The sequence below is a fragment of the Manacus vitellinus genome, unplaced genomic scaffold (assembly GCF_001715985.3).
Source record: "Manacus vitellinus isolate BGI_N305 unplaced genomic scaffold, ASM171598v3 scaffold_21_pilon, whole genome shotgun sequence".
NCBI lineage: Eukaryota > Metazoa > Chordata > Aves > Passeriformes > Pipridae > Manacus > Manacus vitellinus.
In genome coordinates, this window is record NW_021939546.1 from 5,525,118 (window position 1) to 5,542,201 (window position 17,084).

Genomic DNA, 17,084 nt, shown 5'->3' on the forward strand with positions numbered 1-17,084 from the left:
GCCTCCAGCCACGTGCAGTTTTACACAGCTGAGCAGAGGGTGATGCTTTCACTTTAAAAAGCAAACTGTGTGTAAATAGAGTTTGCTTTGCTCTGCTCTGAGGGAGAACAAGCAGCTTTGGTTGCACAGATGCCTCACTGTGCCAGGCTGTCTTTCTCAAGAGGCAAAGGGTCCTTGAGTGTGCAGTGCCTGCACGTGACACACAAGATGAAGAACAGGCAGGAGTGACAGTTTTACAACTTGCATTGCTTTTTCCAAGTGGGGAGGGCTGTGGAGAAGAGAGGCTTCCTCAAATCACTCAGTGGGTGATCCCGAGGCTGTGTCCTGACCCACCTTTGCTGTGAAAGGGAAGAGATCTTAACTTTGGTTTGCAAAACCAGACAGGTCTTGGGGAGCCTTTTTTTGGGAAGGCAGAAAAAACAACTGATATTTCCAGTGCATGGCTTAAGCTAAAAAAAAAAAATTAAAAAAAGAAGGAACAATTTTTGGTTCTGACCAGGCAGGCCACATAGAAACAGAAATCATTTCTGTGTGTAGTAAAGAACTATGGGAGTGCAAACAAATGGTTTCATTTGGTATTTGCAGCTCAGAGTACTTTCAGAATGACCAGTTTTGTTTTCCTTTAGAAGCCAGTTCCAAGGGGAATTTTTTTCCTCTTCCTTGTGGATTTTTTTTTTCTGTGTGAACCAATGCACACACAATAATTAACCAGTGAAGAAGGTCAGAAAGGAAGTGACTGGGGAAGATGTACTTTAAACATTTCAACATTCGAGAGGCTGTGGGCTGTAATTAACTGGAATATTTGTCTGAGGATCCCAGGTTATGTGTTGAATATTGGATAGTTATTAAGGAGACAGGTTTTTATTTGTCCTTTTAATTATCAAAGCTTCAATGGCTCTTCTGCTCTACCGAATTGATTTTTTTTTCTGATTTGGTTTGGTGTAACATCAGCATTTCTTCTGGTTAGAAATGGTGTTCAGGATTATAGTATAGCATGAACTACTAGTCATGAATAGTTTGTCATGGACATGGTTTGGGCTGGAAGAGACCTTAAAGTTCATCTCATTCCAACCCTCTGCCATGGGCAGGGACAATTTCCACTAGACCAGGTGGTATTAGTTTTAGGGAAACTGGGAACCTCTGTGGTGAAGCACTAAGGAAACAGCCCTTAAAGTAGTCAGCTGAGGTGTTTTCTCAATAGGAAAATTCTCATTTGGTTGTACAAAGGTTCTGCTTCTTGTCTGGAGTGAGTGATCAGGATGAAGCACACCTGCTAAAAGGTGTGATTGCCAACTGGAACAAACACAGGAGAGCCATCAGGGTGATCAAGGGAGCCCAAAGCTTGTTGCAGGCTCTGCCATTGCTCAGAAGGAAGGCTGGGATGGGATACCTGGCAAGTGGGAAGGAGTGGGAGGAGAGCTATTGAACCTGATAATGTTGGCACAAAACCAAATGGGTATAGATTACACATAAATACATTTAGTGAACAGATTATATTAGAAGATGGTTGCTAAATGTCAGACATGATGCTTTCCAGTAGGGAAATGGGGTCCAATACCTTTGTGAGTGCAGTGATACAGAAAGGAGACAATGTGAGCTGTGGATTAGACTGCAGGCAGGCTTGGAATAAGTAGTAGTAAGTCCTGCAGACTCCACTCAGGAATTTTGAGGTTTAGACAGTATGTATTTGCTTCACATGGGGAGAGGTTTGATTGGTACTTGTGGAGAGGCAGGAGTGCTTAAGACTTGAGAGTGATGATGGTGTCTTGGTGAAACCTATTGGAGGTTCAGTTCTGACTTTCTGTGGTCACGCTTCAGGGCAACTTTTAATATCCAGTGAGGTTATTAATGAGGCAGCAACATGGTTGATCAGTGCCAGCCTTTTGTTGTGCCACCTTTCTTCCCCTGTTGCACCAAACGCCCTTCTCAGCCGTGATGATGTCGGGCAGCGCAGTCACAGCCGTGCGAACTCACAGTGCCCCTGAGCAACAGGGATTGCAGCTGGGCTTGTTTCTGCTTCAAGTTGGAGTGTATTGACAGGCTGTGCCTCAAACACAGCACAGCTCCCAGCTGAGCCCAACGGGCAGGAGGAGGAAGGATGGAGAGCCCTTCCGGGGTCTGTCCCAGAGCACGTCTTGGGTTCATGAGGAGCAGGCGCTGAGTAATGGCCAGACACGGCTGTGGTCTCACAGCTGAGGACAGATTTCCTTTTCTAGCTGTACTTTCCATCTGGAAATGTCTCTTGAAAATGGGGAAGGATTGGTAGTTTTTCCTGTGTCGTGCTGTGTGGCGAAATGTGGGTTTTGATTTTTCCTGCCAGGGCTCTCTCTCTGTGCATCGTCAGGAGTGACACAAAACACACAGAGTGAGAGTCTGCTTTAAAGCAGAGCCTGTCTGCAACCCGAGGGCAAACTTTTAAATCATCAGCCACACATGCACAGTGCTTTCTGTGCCAAGCAGCCATTTAATACATTCTAAATTTTCCTACAAAAGCCAGCAGCACGTGTGGTTTGTCCTCACGTGTGTGTCTGTGAGTGTGGGTGTGCACGTGGTGGGAGCAGGGGGATGGTTTTTCCTTGATATTGTCTGTCACCAGCAGGAGCTGCTTGGTCCGTTTTCAAAAGCCACCCTTCAGAAGTGAAAACATCAGCTCCTGTGGATAAAGGCAAACATGAAGGAAATGAATTCTTGCAGCCAGAATACATAAAACTTTATTTTTTTCCCTTCTACAGTCCACTTTTTTAAAAAGACAAAATAATGCTTCCTCTGGCTAATCTTATGCCCATCCTCTGGCCTGAGGAAACATCTGCTCTCTGTGGTAGCCTTGGTTGTCCCAGCTAGTTCCCTCTTAAGAGTTCCCTTCTCTTCCATGGACAGCAGTTGCCTCCATCTGCGTCCATTCCTGCCCACCAGCAATCCCAAAGCCAGGAGCCTACCCCTGTGTCAAGGTTTTGCTCAGGGGCAGTTTAACCATCTGCTTGACAGGATTTTAGCAGCTTGTGTGCTATCCTGACACACAGCATGTTCCCCTGGTGAGATCAGGAGGGAGTCTCTCAGCCGTGATGCTGTTCCTACAAAGATCACTGATACAGCAGAAAATAATCACCTGTGTCCTTGCAGCCTCTTCATCTGTCTTATGGACTGGTTAGTGTCTCTTTGGAGATGGTCATTCCTTCTGGGAGCCAGAGTGGATGGCAGTGCTACAATGTGGTGAATGATGATTGAGGAGTGGGTTCGTTACAAATAAATTTGTTTTGTCTCCTAGAGAGCAGCACTCTCATCACGGTGAGGTCCTGTAGGTAGTCAGCAGATTTTCAGCAAAACACTTTTTTGTGGAAGGAATATGGTGTTTTGGTGTGCTTTTGGAACAAAAATCATTTCCACCATACTCAGAAGCTTTGCTATCCTTGCTGAGAGGAGCTGCAGCTTCCCACTGGGCTGCAGGATGGATGTCTGGATGGCTGTGGTAGGGCTGGACCTGTGGCTCTTTAAGACAGTCCTTGACCATCAGATTTCCCTTTCTGTTGTGCTCTTCCTTATTCTTCCTTCCTCCTTCAGGTGGTTTTACCTAGCTGTTGTGTTTTCAGCCTTAGCAGTGACAATGTGGTGTTTTGGGGAAAGTAGAAAACCCCGGAGGGACACTGTGGATTTCACCCTTCAGGTATGAAAGGGCTGCTCTGTGTTCTTCCTTCCTGGTGAGGAGATTGCCCAGTGATGGGAATTCTGCTGGCAGAGACCACAAGGCAGTGTGACCTGCTAGCCAGTGTCTCCTCTGCTAAACACCATAGTCCCACCTTTACCTTTCCTATATGGAAAAGGAAATGCTTTTTTGTATGACCCAGTCATTTGTTTCCTGGTCCCTTGTCTAACTGTGACTGCAAAACCCAAAAATAAGCGAGGATTGAAAATGCAGAGTAAAGGAGCAGCTGTGTGACCAGGTTTGGAACTGTTAAGGGGTGAGGAGAGCTCTTGGTAGGAACTGGAAAGAACCTGCTGGGAACAAGTTAATTTGTGCTTAGGGTCACGGGCATTTTATTGCCACGGATGTGCACAAAAGAGCAGCTCACAAAAGGAAAAAAAAATTAATTACTGTTAAGAATGTGTACATATGAGAGTTTTGTGATTCCTGGGAATTCATTATGCAGGATCTGTTCTTACTGGCCGATGACACCCTCGTTCCAACCAGCGCACTGCTTTCATTCCAGCAGCACTGTGAAGCATATCTGATATATCATCCTCATCGTGAGTCTTTTACAGAGATAATGTTGTCCCTGTCTTGTTCCAGAACTGTGGCTGCAGAGGTCAGGAAGCAGATCTCGGGACAGTATGGAGGCTCTCCACAGCTCCTCAAAAACCTCAACATCGGAGGCAGCGTCTCTCATCACACCACTGTAAGTAATGTCTGGAACATGGAGGGCTGGAGAAGGTCTGCACAGTTAGTCTGGTTACCATTTGGAAAGAAATTGCAGCGCTGACAGGTTGTTGACCTGAATGGTTCTGATAACAGAGGAAAATAATTCCATGCAAACCCCACTACTTTTGGAGGTCTCTGTGTTGCAAATCAGTTGGCATGGGAATTTGTGTTTCTGCAGAATCTTTGTAGGACAAGGAGCTCCCTTGATCAGATGTTAGCCTGGACTGGGCATTAAATTCCATGTGTATGTGGTTCTCTCCATGGAGAACTCTTTGCAAGCTTGTGCACTCAGGCTGCTGTTTTCCTGTCTTTCTTGTCACTCTTGAGAGTAGGACTACAGCAACTCATCTACTCTTCTGAGGTATTTTAAGTGTTACTTTGCAAGTTGAATGTGGTTATTCCTCAGGAACGTGTATTTACTTACAACTTTACAGTCCACTTTCAAGAGTAGCTAAAATTTAGGTTACATTGTCAGAATCACCCTTTCCGAAGTCAAATTTTCATGCATGACCTACCAGTAACCCTCGAAATTTATGGTGGTAAACATTCCAAGAGTGCAGCAAACTTTTTCAGACTGGAACTGTATTTTTGGAAGTGTTTGATTTGAGTTGTTGCTTTGGGTCATAGCAGTTTCTTTTGCAGCAGTCAACTTGGAAAACAAATATTACAGCATCTCGTTTTCTTCCAAGACAGATGACTAGGTCAGGCAGGACTGGAAATATGCCCTGCATTTAATAGTCTGTGCAAGTGTTGAGAGTTTACAGGAGTTCTTCTCTTTGGAGAAGGGTCCTGTAATTTCCTCAGTTGATGTTCTGCTCTGTGTCCAACCTTTCTCCTGTGGAGCACAAACGTGTCCTTGGAGCTGATGTAACCTCAAAAGGGATCTCCACATTGGCCTCTGGCTTAGAAGAATGACTTCACTACAGGCAGAGACTTTGTCTCTGAGGAGATCTGGCTGTGCCAGAGGCACAGGGGATTGAGGAGGGCTGGAACTCCTGTCATGTCCCGTGCATCAGCTGTGTGAGCACAGCTCACACAGGGAGAGCAGGAGGCTGGTTTTACCCAGCATGGTGGGGAGTGAGCACAGAGAGGAGGTTAATGAGAGCGGCGTGTCCAGCTAATGCCTTATCACAGCAGCTCTGCTGGGCTCTGGAGTCATAATGCAAAGCCCTGACTTGGCAGTTCTGGATAGTCTTTTGCATAATCCAGCATTAGAATAGGGAGGAACCTGTGCTATTAACAGTGTAGGACTGGCTGGAGCACTCAGGGTCATTGAATCCACTTTCCTGCAGCAGTGGATAGCTGAGGAATGCAGGCTGGCTTTTGAGGACCCGTTGGATGTCCATCCCATAAGCTTTTGTGTATCTCATGTGTGGTTTCACCTTGAGACAAGTTGTCTGAATTGCCTTTCTGCTCCCCACTGCTTCCAGAAAGTGAGATCCCTTTTGTGAACCTCTCCAAGCTGCTCCTCACCCAGCCATGTTTTTGATCACTGTTTTTCTTTTTATCACCTCCTTTTGCTCTGATTTGTCTCTTCCACTTTTTCTTCCTATTTCTAAGGTTTTTCCATTCTGCTGTCATCAAAAATGTTCATGCTCAAGGCTTTGGCCCTGTTGATCTTCCCATGTAATTCCTAATGCAGGATCAGATTTGCTGGTCACAGTGCTGCTCACTCCTGGTAGCTCTCATTATCCCATTGCCGTGGTGTTTTCTGGTAAATATATGCAAGAATCTATAAAAATGCTGGAAAAGGTCATGCTGTCTGGAAGCAGGCTCTGAGCCTCTCCTGTCAAACTGCATCGTGTGATGGCTGCTGCGATAAGGTCCTAGTTTGTCATGTTAAATTCGGTGCTGAGCAGAGATGCTGTGCAGAAGCACGATTAACACAGAGTGATGGTTTGTAGGAGATAGTCTGGAGGAAAAGTCTACTTAGTTAAGTCATGAGTCTATATCCTGAGGCTGCATAATACGACAGAGATTCGCTTGTCTGAATTTTGGGTTAATTTCCCTCCCTTAGGCATCTGTCAGAATCGGCTGGGCCTGCCTGTCCTGGTTTAATAATCAGCATTATGCAGAGGGAAAGCATTGCTGCTGTGAAGCTGTGCTTGCTCTGGAAAGGTTCAGCTTTGTGTAGCCACACTGGTTTGAAAGCCTAAAGTATGGTGTGTGGTATGGGAGTAAATAGGAAATTCATGCTAAAATGTGTGGATACTTAGTGTTGTGTGATTGGGTTTCACCTGAGTGTGTCCACAGTGGCAGCACGTTGCACTGCTGAGTGCACAACATGGAACTGGAGGACTCCAGCCTGCCAGATCTCAAGGAGTGTTTGGACAATGCTCAGTCACATGGTGGGATTCCTGGGGCTGTCCTGTGCAGGGACAGGAGTTGGACTTGGATGATCCTTGTAAGTCCCTTCCAGCTCAGAATACTCCATGATTCTATGACTCCAAATGACAGTGCAGATGTGGTCTCTCATACCCATCTTGCTCATTGTGGTGAGATAATTCTGGTCCAGGTAGGGTCAGCGCTGATTCCCTGTTGACAGTTGCCACCAGCAGCTGCTTTTGGTAGTTTGTCTGAGAGTCTTTGTTACAGGGAGTCCAACAAAGACATTTTATGGAGAAATGGATGTTTTTGTGAATGAAGAGCCTTCAGCACCGTGCTTGGTTGGGCCTTTTGTTTCTTGTCCACTGAAGCCAGTGCAGGGACGTTCCTCACTCCACAGATGTGCCTGTGGCTGAACCTGGGAAAAATGCAAAAGCCTGTCAGCTGAAATTTAGCAAGTCTCTTCCTTTTTGCCTCACAAGCAGCAGACAAAATGTTGCCAGAAGTGTTTCTAATTTGGTATCTGGTAGAGCTGTGGAGAAGACACTGCTTTCAAATGAGTTTATTATTGTCAGCCTCCACCCTTCTACCACTTTAGGAGCAGCTGATTTTAATTGCACATTCCTCAAACCCCAGACACAGGTCCAAGGCCTCCAAAGGCTTTTCCTGTGTAACCTAACGTGCCGAGCTGGGACTCTTGGCAGGATGCAGTCCCTGCAGCTCTGAGCTTTTATTTTTACAGCCCAGAACAGAAGGCACTGACAGTTTTTGTTGATGAGAAGTAGGAGCTGGTGAGCTCTGAGAGTTACGTGAGGGAGGGTTTATTTTTTGAAGTTACTTCTGCAAGTCTCTCTAAACCCACTGGTGAAGGGAGTGTGCATTTGCACCTTACTGTTTGTGCTCTGGGTTGTGAGCCATGTGCTGTGCTCATCTTGGATGCCTCCAGAGGTTCAGTATTCCCTCGTGGGAGGTGGTGCTTCTCGCTGTGAATCCCCACTGACTGAATGCACTGAAAGCAGAGAGGCTGCACTTCCTTTCAGAGAATTCCCCAGCATCTTGCAGGATGGGGAATTTGCTTTGTTTGTTTGATGAACCGGACTGTTTACTATGGGCCATTATAATCCCTCGTGACTAACCACTTTCTTTTCTTTCCAAGTTTGCTTTTTCTGTTAAGCAACTCCTTGTGGTGCCTGTTAACTCTGTCAGCTCACCCTGTATTACAGCCATCATTTCTCTCCCTTCTGGATGCTGCAGCATGACCAAAGCCTGACTGTTCTCTGTGGATTTCTGCAGTAGTTTTACCTGGATAAAGCTGGACTGTGGATTGTCAGAGCTTAGCAGAGTTACTGAGGAAGCTAAAGCTTTCTCTGAGTCTTGGTTTGATGTTTGAAGTCTGCTTCTTGTGCTACTTTGAATCACTGAAACACAGAATGGTTTGGGTTGGAAGGGACCTTAAAGCTCATCCAGTTCTAATCCCTTGCCATGCACAGGGACACCTTCCACTAGACTGGGTTGCTCCAAGCCCTGTCCAGCTTGGCCTTGGGCACTTCCAGGGATGGGGCAGCCACAATTTATGTGGTGTAGGAAGAGCAGAGTTTTGGTTTGTATCTGCAAATAGACTCGTAGTCCATTTTTTCCGTGCACGTGCTGTCCTTTCATGAGGGCAGATGATGCTGGCAAAGGACAGAAAATAATCATTGGGTGTCAGGACCTCTCTTCAGTTGGAGCCCAGCTGTTTCTTTCTCTCGTTCTGCATTCAGCAACTTTTGTTTCTTAATGATATTTTTATTTTTAAGTTAGATAAAGACTTATAAAATCTTAGATTTTTTTTCACTTTTGAGTGCCAAAGATAATCATTGAGATGTTTTTTGTTATTGTCCAAAACCTGATTATTTTTCTTTCCTAAAAAAAGAAAATTTCCTCAATTTTTAAAAATCTTCAGATGTCTTATTTTTTTAATTTCTTTAGATCTTTAGAGGCGTATTTCAATGGCTGGATGTGGCACTCAGTGCTGTGGTTTAGTTGACAAGATGGTGTTTAGTCAAAGGTTAGACTCAATGATCTTGGAGGACTTTTCCAACCTTAATGATTCAGTGATTTTAATTAGGAGAGCAGCTTTTCATAAAACTTGCAGATAAGCAGAGTGAATGTATACTCAGTTGTTTGATAGAAAAATCACAGCTGTTTTCAAAGGATTGGGGGTAATATTTCCTGTCTGTTGATGTATATTACAGCATAGTTAAATGTTAGTATGTAAAGAAACACTGTTATAAGAGATACTGATTAGTCTGGGAATAAAGGGGTCTGGATTTGTGGATGTGATGTGATCTGACCACGTCTGCTCTCAGCACTCTATTTTCTCCCTGCAAAATGAAGGTGCTGACATTTACATATCTTTGTAAAGCACTGCTGGGTTTATGGGCATTATCTGGGCTAATTGAAGCTTTGTCTTGGATTTATTGGATGTCAGACTTTGGCTGTGTGTTCAAAGATAGCATCTAATTATTCAATAAGAGAATATAGGTTCCTTTGTATATTTTCATTGTTTATTTTAACATAATTTCAAAGAAGAAGAAAAGATAATTTGTGCAAGTGAATGGGAAGCACAGCAAGGGGAAACATGACAGTATCTCATGTGGCAGAGAAAAGGGCGTTTTGAAGTGTTCAGAGCCAAGTAATTTTATCACCAAAATCACTAAAATGAAAAGGAAAACGAGCCAAGTCTTAATGCTGTCCCAGAGCTGATGAAGGCTTAATAGTGACTCCCATTATATGTATTTCCTGGAGGTTTTGCCCTGCCTTGCTGAATGGTCTGTCCTCATCAGACAAGGGAGGATGGGAGAGGCATTCACATCCTCTTCCCTGCTCCTCCCATTGGGGGTTGCTCACAGTTAACTCTGCTCTGGGGCAGGCATTTGCTTCAGGAAATTAAAACTGCTCCCTACTGTTGCTAAAACCAGCAGTGAGCCATATTGCAGAGGTGTTTTAGATGTTAAGTTGGTGAGTGGTGTCCACTGAAAGGTTGTTCAGTGTCTGCAATAACTTAAACAGTTTATATATTAACAGAGATAAATAATCTTAACTAAATGTTATTTTACCAAGTAATTTCGGTTACTTAAATCAAGTATTTGTGACAGACCTGTTAATAAATAGGTTGGGACAGCTGGGAGTGTTCAGCTTGGAGAAGATTCTGTGGAGACCTCAGAGCCCCTTCCAGTGCCTAAAGGGGCTCCAAGAGAGCTGGAGAGGGGCTTTGAACAAGGACCTGACCAGGGACAGGACAAGGGGGAATGGCTTCCCACTGACAAAGGTTAGATGTTGGGAAGGAGTTCTTGGCTGTGAGAGTGGTGAGGCCCTGGCACAGGTTGCCCAGAGAAGCTGTGGCTGCCCCATCCCTGGAAGTGTCCAAGGCCACTAAAGGGCACAGGCAGCTCTACGTGACGCCAGTGCCGGCGTCCTCCTGTGTCTTGTGGTTAATCCATCCATGCAGTGGATAAATTGTCCGTGGATAATTGAGATGTGACTGTGCCAAGTATTTCCCACTCAGAGGAGCACCCATGCTTGTGGTTACCATGGTTCAGAGGCACCATGGTTTGCCTGTGTGAACCCCAAGGGCCCAGAGGGGTCCATCTCCATGGAGTGTGTCTGCCAAAAGTGAGAAGTCTGTGATTTTTCTGCAGTCTCTGGTCAAACTGTTTGTTTTTTTCATTTCTTCATTGTTGTCTCAGCTTCTGCTCTCAGTTTTGTCACAATTTATCAGAGGACAACTCTTTGAGATCAATCTCAGCACTTGTGTTTTCTGTATGAAAGTCTTCATGTTCTTCAAACACTCTCGGTGAAATTACACAATTCTTAGTCATCAAGGATCTTGTCTTTCTTCTTACCCATCCTCGGAGGCATAACTCATGTCTTTCTGGGTTTGGTAGGAAATTGCTTTAGTATTCCCAGATAACTAATTAATCTCTGATTAATATTAATATTTCTATACCCAAATGGCTTCTTACATTAGCAACCAGTTATCATAGCAAATAACCTGGCAATATTTGTACATAAAGCATCTCACTGTTTTTGGGACTGGCTGTTACTAGTTACATGTAGGATCCCTCCTTAGGTAGATATATTTACAAATATTTCATAGAATCCCAGAATGGTTTGGGTTGGAAGGAAACTTAAAGCTCACCTCATTCCACCCCCTGCCATAGCCAGGGACACCTTCCGCTAGACCAGGTTGCTCCAAGCCCGTCCAACCTGGCCTTGGACACTTCCAGGGATGGGACATCCATTTCCTTTTATTAGACACTTTTTCTAATTCAAGCATTATGATAGTGCCTGAATTTGACACACAGTGCAGTTCTCACAGTCCGTAAAAAAAATCCAGAAGTTAATACTGAATATTTTCAGGTCTTAAAAATGGAGGCTTCAGATAATTTCTAAAACAAGTTTTGCCTTAACAAAGAACACGTACAGCAATTTTGAGGCACGTTTGCAATTTGAAATGAAGGACTTTCATCAGCTATTTTCTGTAGTAATTACATCTCTCAGAACAGCATGCAAAAGAAGGAATAAGAGCCAGAGCAAAGCAGGAGATAGGGAACCACATTCCAGAGGCGGTGGGGAGGTAATGACTGCACTTATGGCTGGGGAGGTGTCATCCTTGGTGAGGGCTGGGAGCTGTCTGTGGTTGATGGAAAGTAGAGATTGCCTAGGAATCTCCGTGGTTCATTTGAATATTTTCACATATTATAAATGCAGCCAGAAAATTAAATGCAGAAGTTCTCTGTGCTCAACAGTCACCAGGCTTTTGAAATGAGGAGTATGTGTTTTCTGAAATGCAGGGATGTCAGTAGACAAATGTGGTTCTTTGAATTTGGATCCATTTGGATTATTTTTGGAGTGTTTAGTTGAAAGAAAATGTAATTTATGCAAGTAAGACATGTTTTTTAATTACTTAAGCACTGTCAACGTTAATATTGCACTGCTCGTGTTTCAAAACCTCTTAGACTGACTTGCCTGTAGTTCACACTTAAAAATAAATCTGATGCCTCTGTTTAGCAGATATATTTCACAAACCATTACCTTCTTTAACCTGCCTGCAAATTTTGTGGGTTTTTTAGCATATTTCCTGTATTCTCAGATTTATGCTGAATTTTCCCTAAGGTACATCAGCTTTGACTCCTGTTCCCTGAGATACCAGTATCCCTTTAAGGGTGACAGGATTTTGCCACAACAAGAACAGGCCATCTGCATTCCTGACTGCTCAGCAAGGGAAGTGACTGTTTGCCCTGGAGACCCAGAGATAGCTGAGAGAAGGCTGGGGCTCAGCTTTGAAATGTTAATCTGCTGCTTCTGTCCTTCCAGGATTTTGCCCAGGGAGTCAGTGGGTGGGAAGTTGGTATTAATTTAGAATTTGAAGCTTCGGTGCAATCTGTTGCAGTTTTAGCACGTTATAAATTGTTTAATATTTAAGGAGGTCTTGAAGCTAAGATGGAACTTTGTCCTGATTTCAAAATTGGCAAGAAATACCACCCTGATTTTGAAGAAGTGCCTGGCTGCCAAGTAAAAATAGTAGTCAGGATCCTCTGTGTGATGAGGAACTCTGCAAGGTTAATTTTTCAAGGTCCCTTATCACATCCTTGCAGGGAGTTTTACTCCTACACAGGAGGCAGGAGGTACAACCTTCCAGTCTTTGCCATTGTGATTTTACAGGGCCCCAGACTGTGCTGTGATCCTCACAGAAGCTGGGTCTCTGCCTTTGGGAATTAGGCATCTCCTTTGAGATAAAAGGAAAATTGGGCTTTGACTGGGCCACAAGCAGCTTGGATTCAAATCCTTGTTCTGCCAGATGCATCCTGCCATGCTGTCATATCATAACCTCTTAAAATGCTGGTGTGGTTCCCTGTGAGATAAAGCATCTTGTGAGGGCAGAGGTGAGGGAGGGAGAAGGAAATGTGAGGGAATGTTGTTTTTCATGGCTGTGCTGGCATACACAAGCTGGAAAAGTCTGCAAAATCATAGCTGGGATTTGAGTGTGTGGCTTAGAGCATGTCCCACAAGACCACTCATGATGGTCAGGACAACATACGTGAGTTGGGCAACAAATTCTGCGACAGGCTCTAGAAATACCAACTATGCCTAGCTGTTTGTGTAGGAAGGGATAGGTTAAAGTCCTTCTGGCAAAAATTGGAATGCCTATGGACATCAGGGCTCTGTGTTCAGTCAGTCCCTGTGAGATGGAGATAATAATTGTCCCTTTTTCTGCCCTAGTTGTTACTGAGATGCCATTCTGAGCTGCTGTGCAGCGCCCAGGAGAGCAGCCCTGGGGTCCTCAGGTCCCTGCACAGGTGTACTTGGCTCAGTAAGGCAGGAAGTGAGGGAGAGGCTGCTCAGGCTGTTCTCAGGAATGCCATGTCAGAGCAGGTCTCATCCCAATTTACCTTTGCTTCTGTGGTGGGGCGGAATAAGCTGTGAGCTTTGCAGTGTGGTGCCCTGGGTGTAGCTTTCCCTCCACATTATCCCTCTGCTACCTTGGGATGCTTGGGCAAGGTAAATGGAGGTTTGTGTTACCCTCCATGGAGTGATGCTACATCCTCTCACAGACGCTTCTGCCCCTCTTGCCAGATTTGTGCAGGTGCTTCTTTTGTAAGTGATGATGATGATGATACAGGTAGGTGCTCAAAAGAAGGCAATAAATAGGAGAGAGACATGTGCACTAAAGCTACAGCAAAATACAATGTTTGCTGTCTGGAGAAGGGCAAAGTCGATAGGAAACGAGATTTTATTTTCCAGCTTTTAAGGGGATGTAACAGTGAAGAATAACACAACCTTAAAGAAGAAAGCTTGAGTGTCCCCGTTGCAGGAGAGTTGTAAACCTTTGAAATAGAGGTTTGTAGTGCAACTGCTGAGAGCCATGACTGCAACTACACGGGTGCACCTGTGGACACTGTGAATTAAATAGTCTGTAGAAGCCAAATCAAGCAGGCTGGTGTCTTAGTTAACTGATGGAACGTGTGTCTATGGTCAGGTTAAGGACATACCTTTGCAGGATTGTTATTTGAAAGTGATGGGTTTGATTTGGGGTAGTTGGGCTGTGTAAGTCTGAAAAAGAGAGTCCTATTTGATTTCTTCTGTATTTTCAGTTTATCAGGACTGTGATAAACACAGTGTTTATGTTGGCAGGGAACAGGTTATGCCCCTCTTACTCATATTGAGCTGCCCTTTCTCTCTGCGTAGTCCTGTTCATTTTAATAGCTCCAGAATAGTGCTTGCCCTCAGTGAGGTGACAGTGTCATCATGGGGTAAAGACCAAGTGAAATCTCTAAGGAATTGTCTGAAAGGTTGTCCAAAATTTCATCTGTAATTACAGCCCACACAAAATCAAAGAGTATGTTTTAAAAGAGCAGCAGTTCTGGGAGCAGGTTTCCTTTGCATATTTTTAGCATGTATTTGCCATTAATTTAGGTTATTCCATAGTCCTGGTTGGGAAGATGCTCAGGACTTTTGCACATTATGGTTTCTGGAGGGTATTAATAAACTTCTTGGATGAAACAGACACCTTGGCAAGGATTTCTTATGGTAACACTCCAGTATTCTGGGGAGATCTCATTGAGGCCTTTCAGTACTTGAAGAGGGCTTATAAAAAAGAAGGCAAGTGGCTTTTTACATAGGCAGACAGTGGTAGGACAAGGAGGAATGGTTTTGAACTGAACGAGGAGAAATTTAGATGAGATATTAGGAAGAAATTCTTCCCTGTGAGGGTGGTGAGGCCCTGGCACGGGTTGCCCAGAGAAGCTGTGGTTGCCCCATCCCTGGATGTGTTCAAGGCCAGGTTGGACAGAGTTTGGAGCAACCTGGTCTAGTGGAAGGTGTCCCTGCCCGTGGCAGGTTGGAATAAAATCGGCTTTAAGGTCCCTTCCAATACAAAACACTCCGGGATGATCAGCCAGGTGGTAGATGGGCTGCACATTTGCAAATACTTGACTGGAATTGTCCTTCTGCCTTTGGAAGTCCAATGAAGAAGAACTGGCTGTGTTTTGTGGAAGAGGCACCTCCTACTGTTGGTTCCCAGGAGCTGTCAGGAGGAATTGAAAAGGCTTTTTCTGGGAGCAGGACGAAGATTGCTTTCTGCAGCCTGCCAGCAAGCAGGGCTGTGGGAGAGCACAGCTTTATCCTCCTCAGCTGTTCCCCATTTCAGCTGCAGCAGATTTGAAACCTTTTAATGTGCAGCTGACGGGGACTTGCTATTCTTTGATAACTGAGATTGGCTGTACAAAGTATGATGGTCCAAACAGGCCAGGGGAATCAGCCTGTCCATGTTTTTCCTGAGGAGGTAAGCTGGGCTGGGGAGTTGGAGGTGAGATGGCAGAGCAGGTTCTACTCCTCCATCAGTGGGATGTTGAGTTTGGGTAACCTGGTCTTTATCTGAACTTGTCCAACTCCTTCAGTGTGCACGTTCCATCTGATGGGTTCGTGTGGCAATTTCGGGTGACTGATGCTTTGGTAACATAGGAATAGACCCTGGTGTGCTGTGTGTGTCCTTGTTCCCATCCACACCTTCAGGGTGATACAGGAGCGTGAAGCAAGAAAAGGTTAAGGCATCGGCAGCAGGAGCCATGAGAGGAGCTCTCGTGGTTCCATTCACACACGGAGAAACCATTTAGGTTCATTTTCTTCTTGGTGCATTTATTCATCCTTCTTTCCTCCTCCTCCTCTTTCATCACTTTTCCCCCCACAAATATCCAAAGCCTAAAATAATGTGCTTGCCTTTTATGTGCCAATAGTCTGACACCAAGTAGTTCCTCTTCATACCCATGAATTTATGTTTGGCCTGTTTACTCAGGTGCTAGACAGTATTTCTGGCTGCACAGATGGTGAGTCTAACACGGGCCTCTGGGTTTGACTTTTATGTTTGTTTACATCTTCATGGTACAATAGTTACCAGAGAGACAAACTGGAAGATTGTGAAGTATAACCTTGGGCCTAATCCTGAGATGGTTGAAGGGCTTGGAAACCCCTGGAGCGCATGGATAGCCCCTAAGCACCACCTGCCTTTCTGTATCCGGTAATTTTTAGCTAGCATAGCCAGTTCATTCATCTCTTGTCCAGTGCTCTTGTTGGACAAGTGAAATTTGAGATGTGAAATGCCAGGAATGAGGAAACATGGTGGGTTTTTGGCAGTGACAGTCTCTGCCCTATGTTTGCTGGGCCCTTTGTGTTTCCCTCAGCTCTGTGTTAATACAGGTTATTTTTCCTTGTCTTTCTGTAGTTTCCTTCTGTTTATTGGGATGAGTGGAGTGGAAAGATTGGAGGGAATGAGGGAGAGGTTCCTCTGTGTTAGATAATCACAGGTAAATGAGTTTGTGCAAATTCAAACACAGCACTTGCACAGGCAGCTCAGCGTTGGAAGGTGCCTCAGCGTTGGAGCTGCCAGCGTGGAAGGGAGGTCGGCAGGAGGAGTGAAAGTAAGACTTCAAATGTTATTCCTCAGGGATAAACTGTCACCCCTCAGTGATCTCCTGCCAAATGGAGCTGGTCTGTCTGTTTGTAAGGAACAGGCTGAGGTGGTGACATGTCAACTGTGATGTGGGAAGGAGCAATGACAACTTCTGATCCATTGCAAGCATTGCAGTGATGAAAACAGTGAAAAGTATCTGTTTTGTATTCACAGAAGCTCTCCAAATCACATCTTTTGAATCTATTTCAAGAGTCCAGGATTAGAAGGGGAAAAAAGGTTGTGAGGTCAGAGTTAAATAGATGATGATGATGATATTGCATCATATCACAGTGCACAGTGTCCTTGCCAATGGCAGGAGCTTGGAACTAGATGGTCATTAAGGTCCCTTCCAACCCTTCTCTGATGATGCATTTCTTTACACAGAAATGAATTTATATCATTTTCCTAAATTGCAGAAACAAATGCTAAGTCTCTAGACATTGTATTTTTTTGATGAACCAGATTCTTATCTGGCCTAAAGTCATTGGTCCAACTTACCTGACTTCCTTGAAGTCACTCTGTTTTTCTGCTGGAGGATTAGCCTTCTGAGTTTTAAGAAAATGGGAATCATTGAGGGTGGGTGTGGTAGGGAGATTCATTCAACACCCTCTGTGTTAGCCAAATCTTCTCCTTGAATAAAAAGTTGATTTATTTTAGAACTTTGTGGCAATAATTTTAAAACTGGAATTTGGGATTTGTATAGCAGTTTTTCTTAGAAGCACATTTAAAACTGAAGTACTAAATGTTCTTTTTAAAGTCATCAACACAAGACAAGCTACAGGATAGTTCCCTGTCCCACAGAAATCATCTGGATGACAGGAAAGAGGAAGTTAGAAGAGAAAAACTGCTGAATTT

The 17,084-nt window shown here is 44.4% G+C and overlaps 1 protein-coding gene across 1 annotated transcript in view; it reads left to right on the forward strand.

The window, feature by feature from the left end:
- The first annotated feature begins 1,938 nt into the window (after positions 1 to 1,938).
- The window catches only part of DOCK7 (dedicator of cytokinesis 7), an 89,136-nt gene continuing 73,990 nt past the window's right edge, over positions 1,939 to 17,084 (forward strand). The window contains exons 1-2 of the mRNA XM_018072008.1: positions 1,939 to 2,030; positions 4,286 to 4,391. Of these exons, the coding sequence (XP_017927497.1) occupies positions 1,939 to 2,030; positions 4,286 to 4,391 (198 nt within the window). The remainder of the gene's footprint in view (positions 2,031 to 4,285; positions 4,392 to 17,084) is intronic.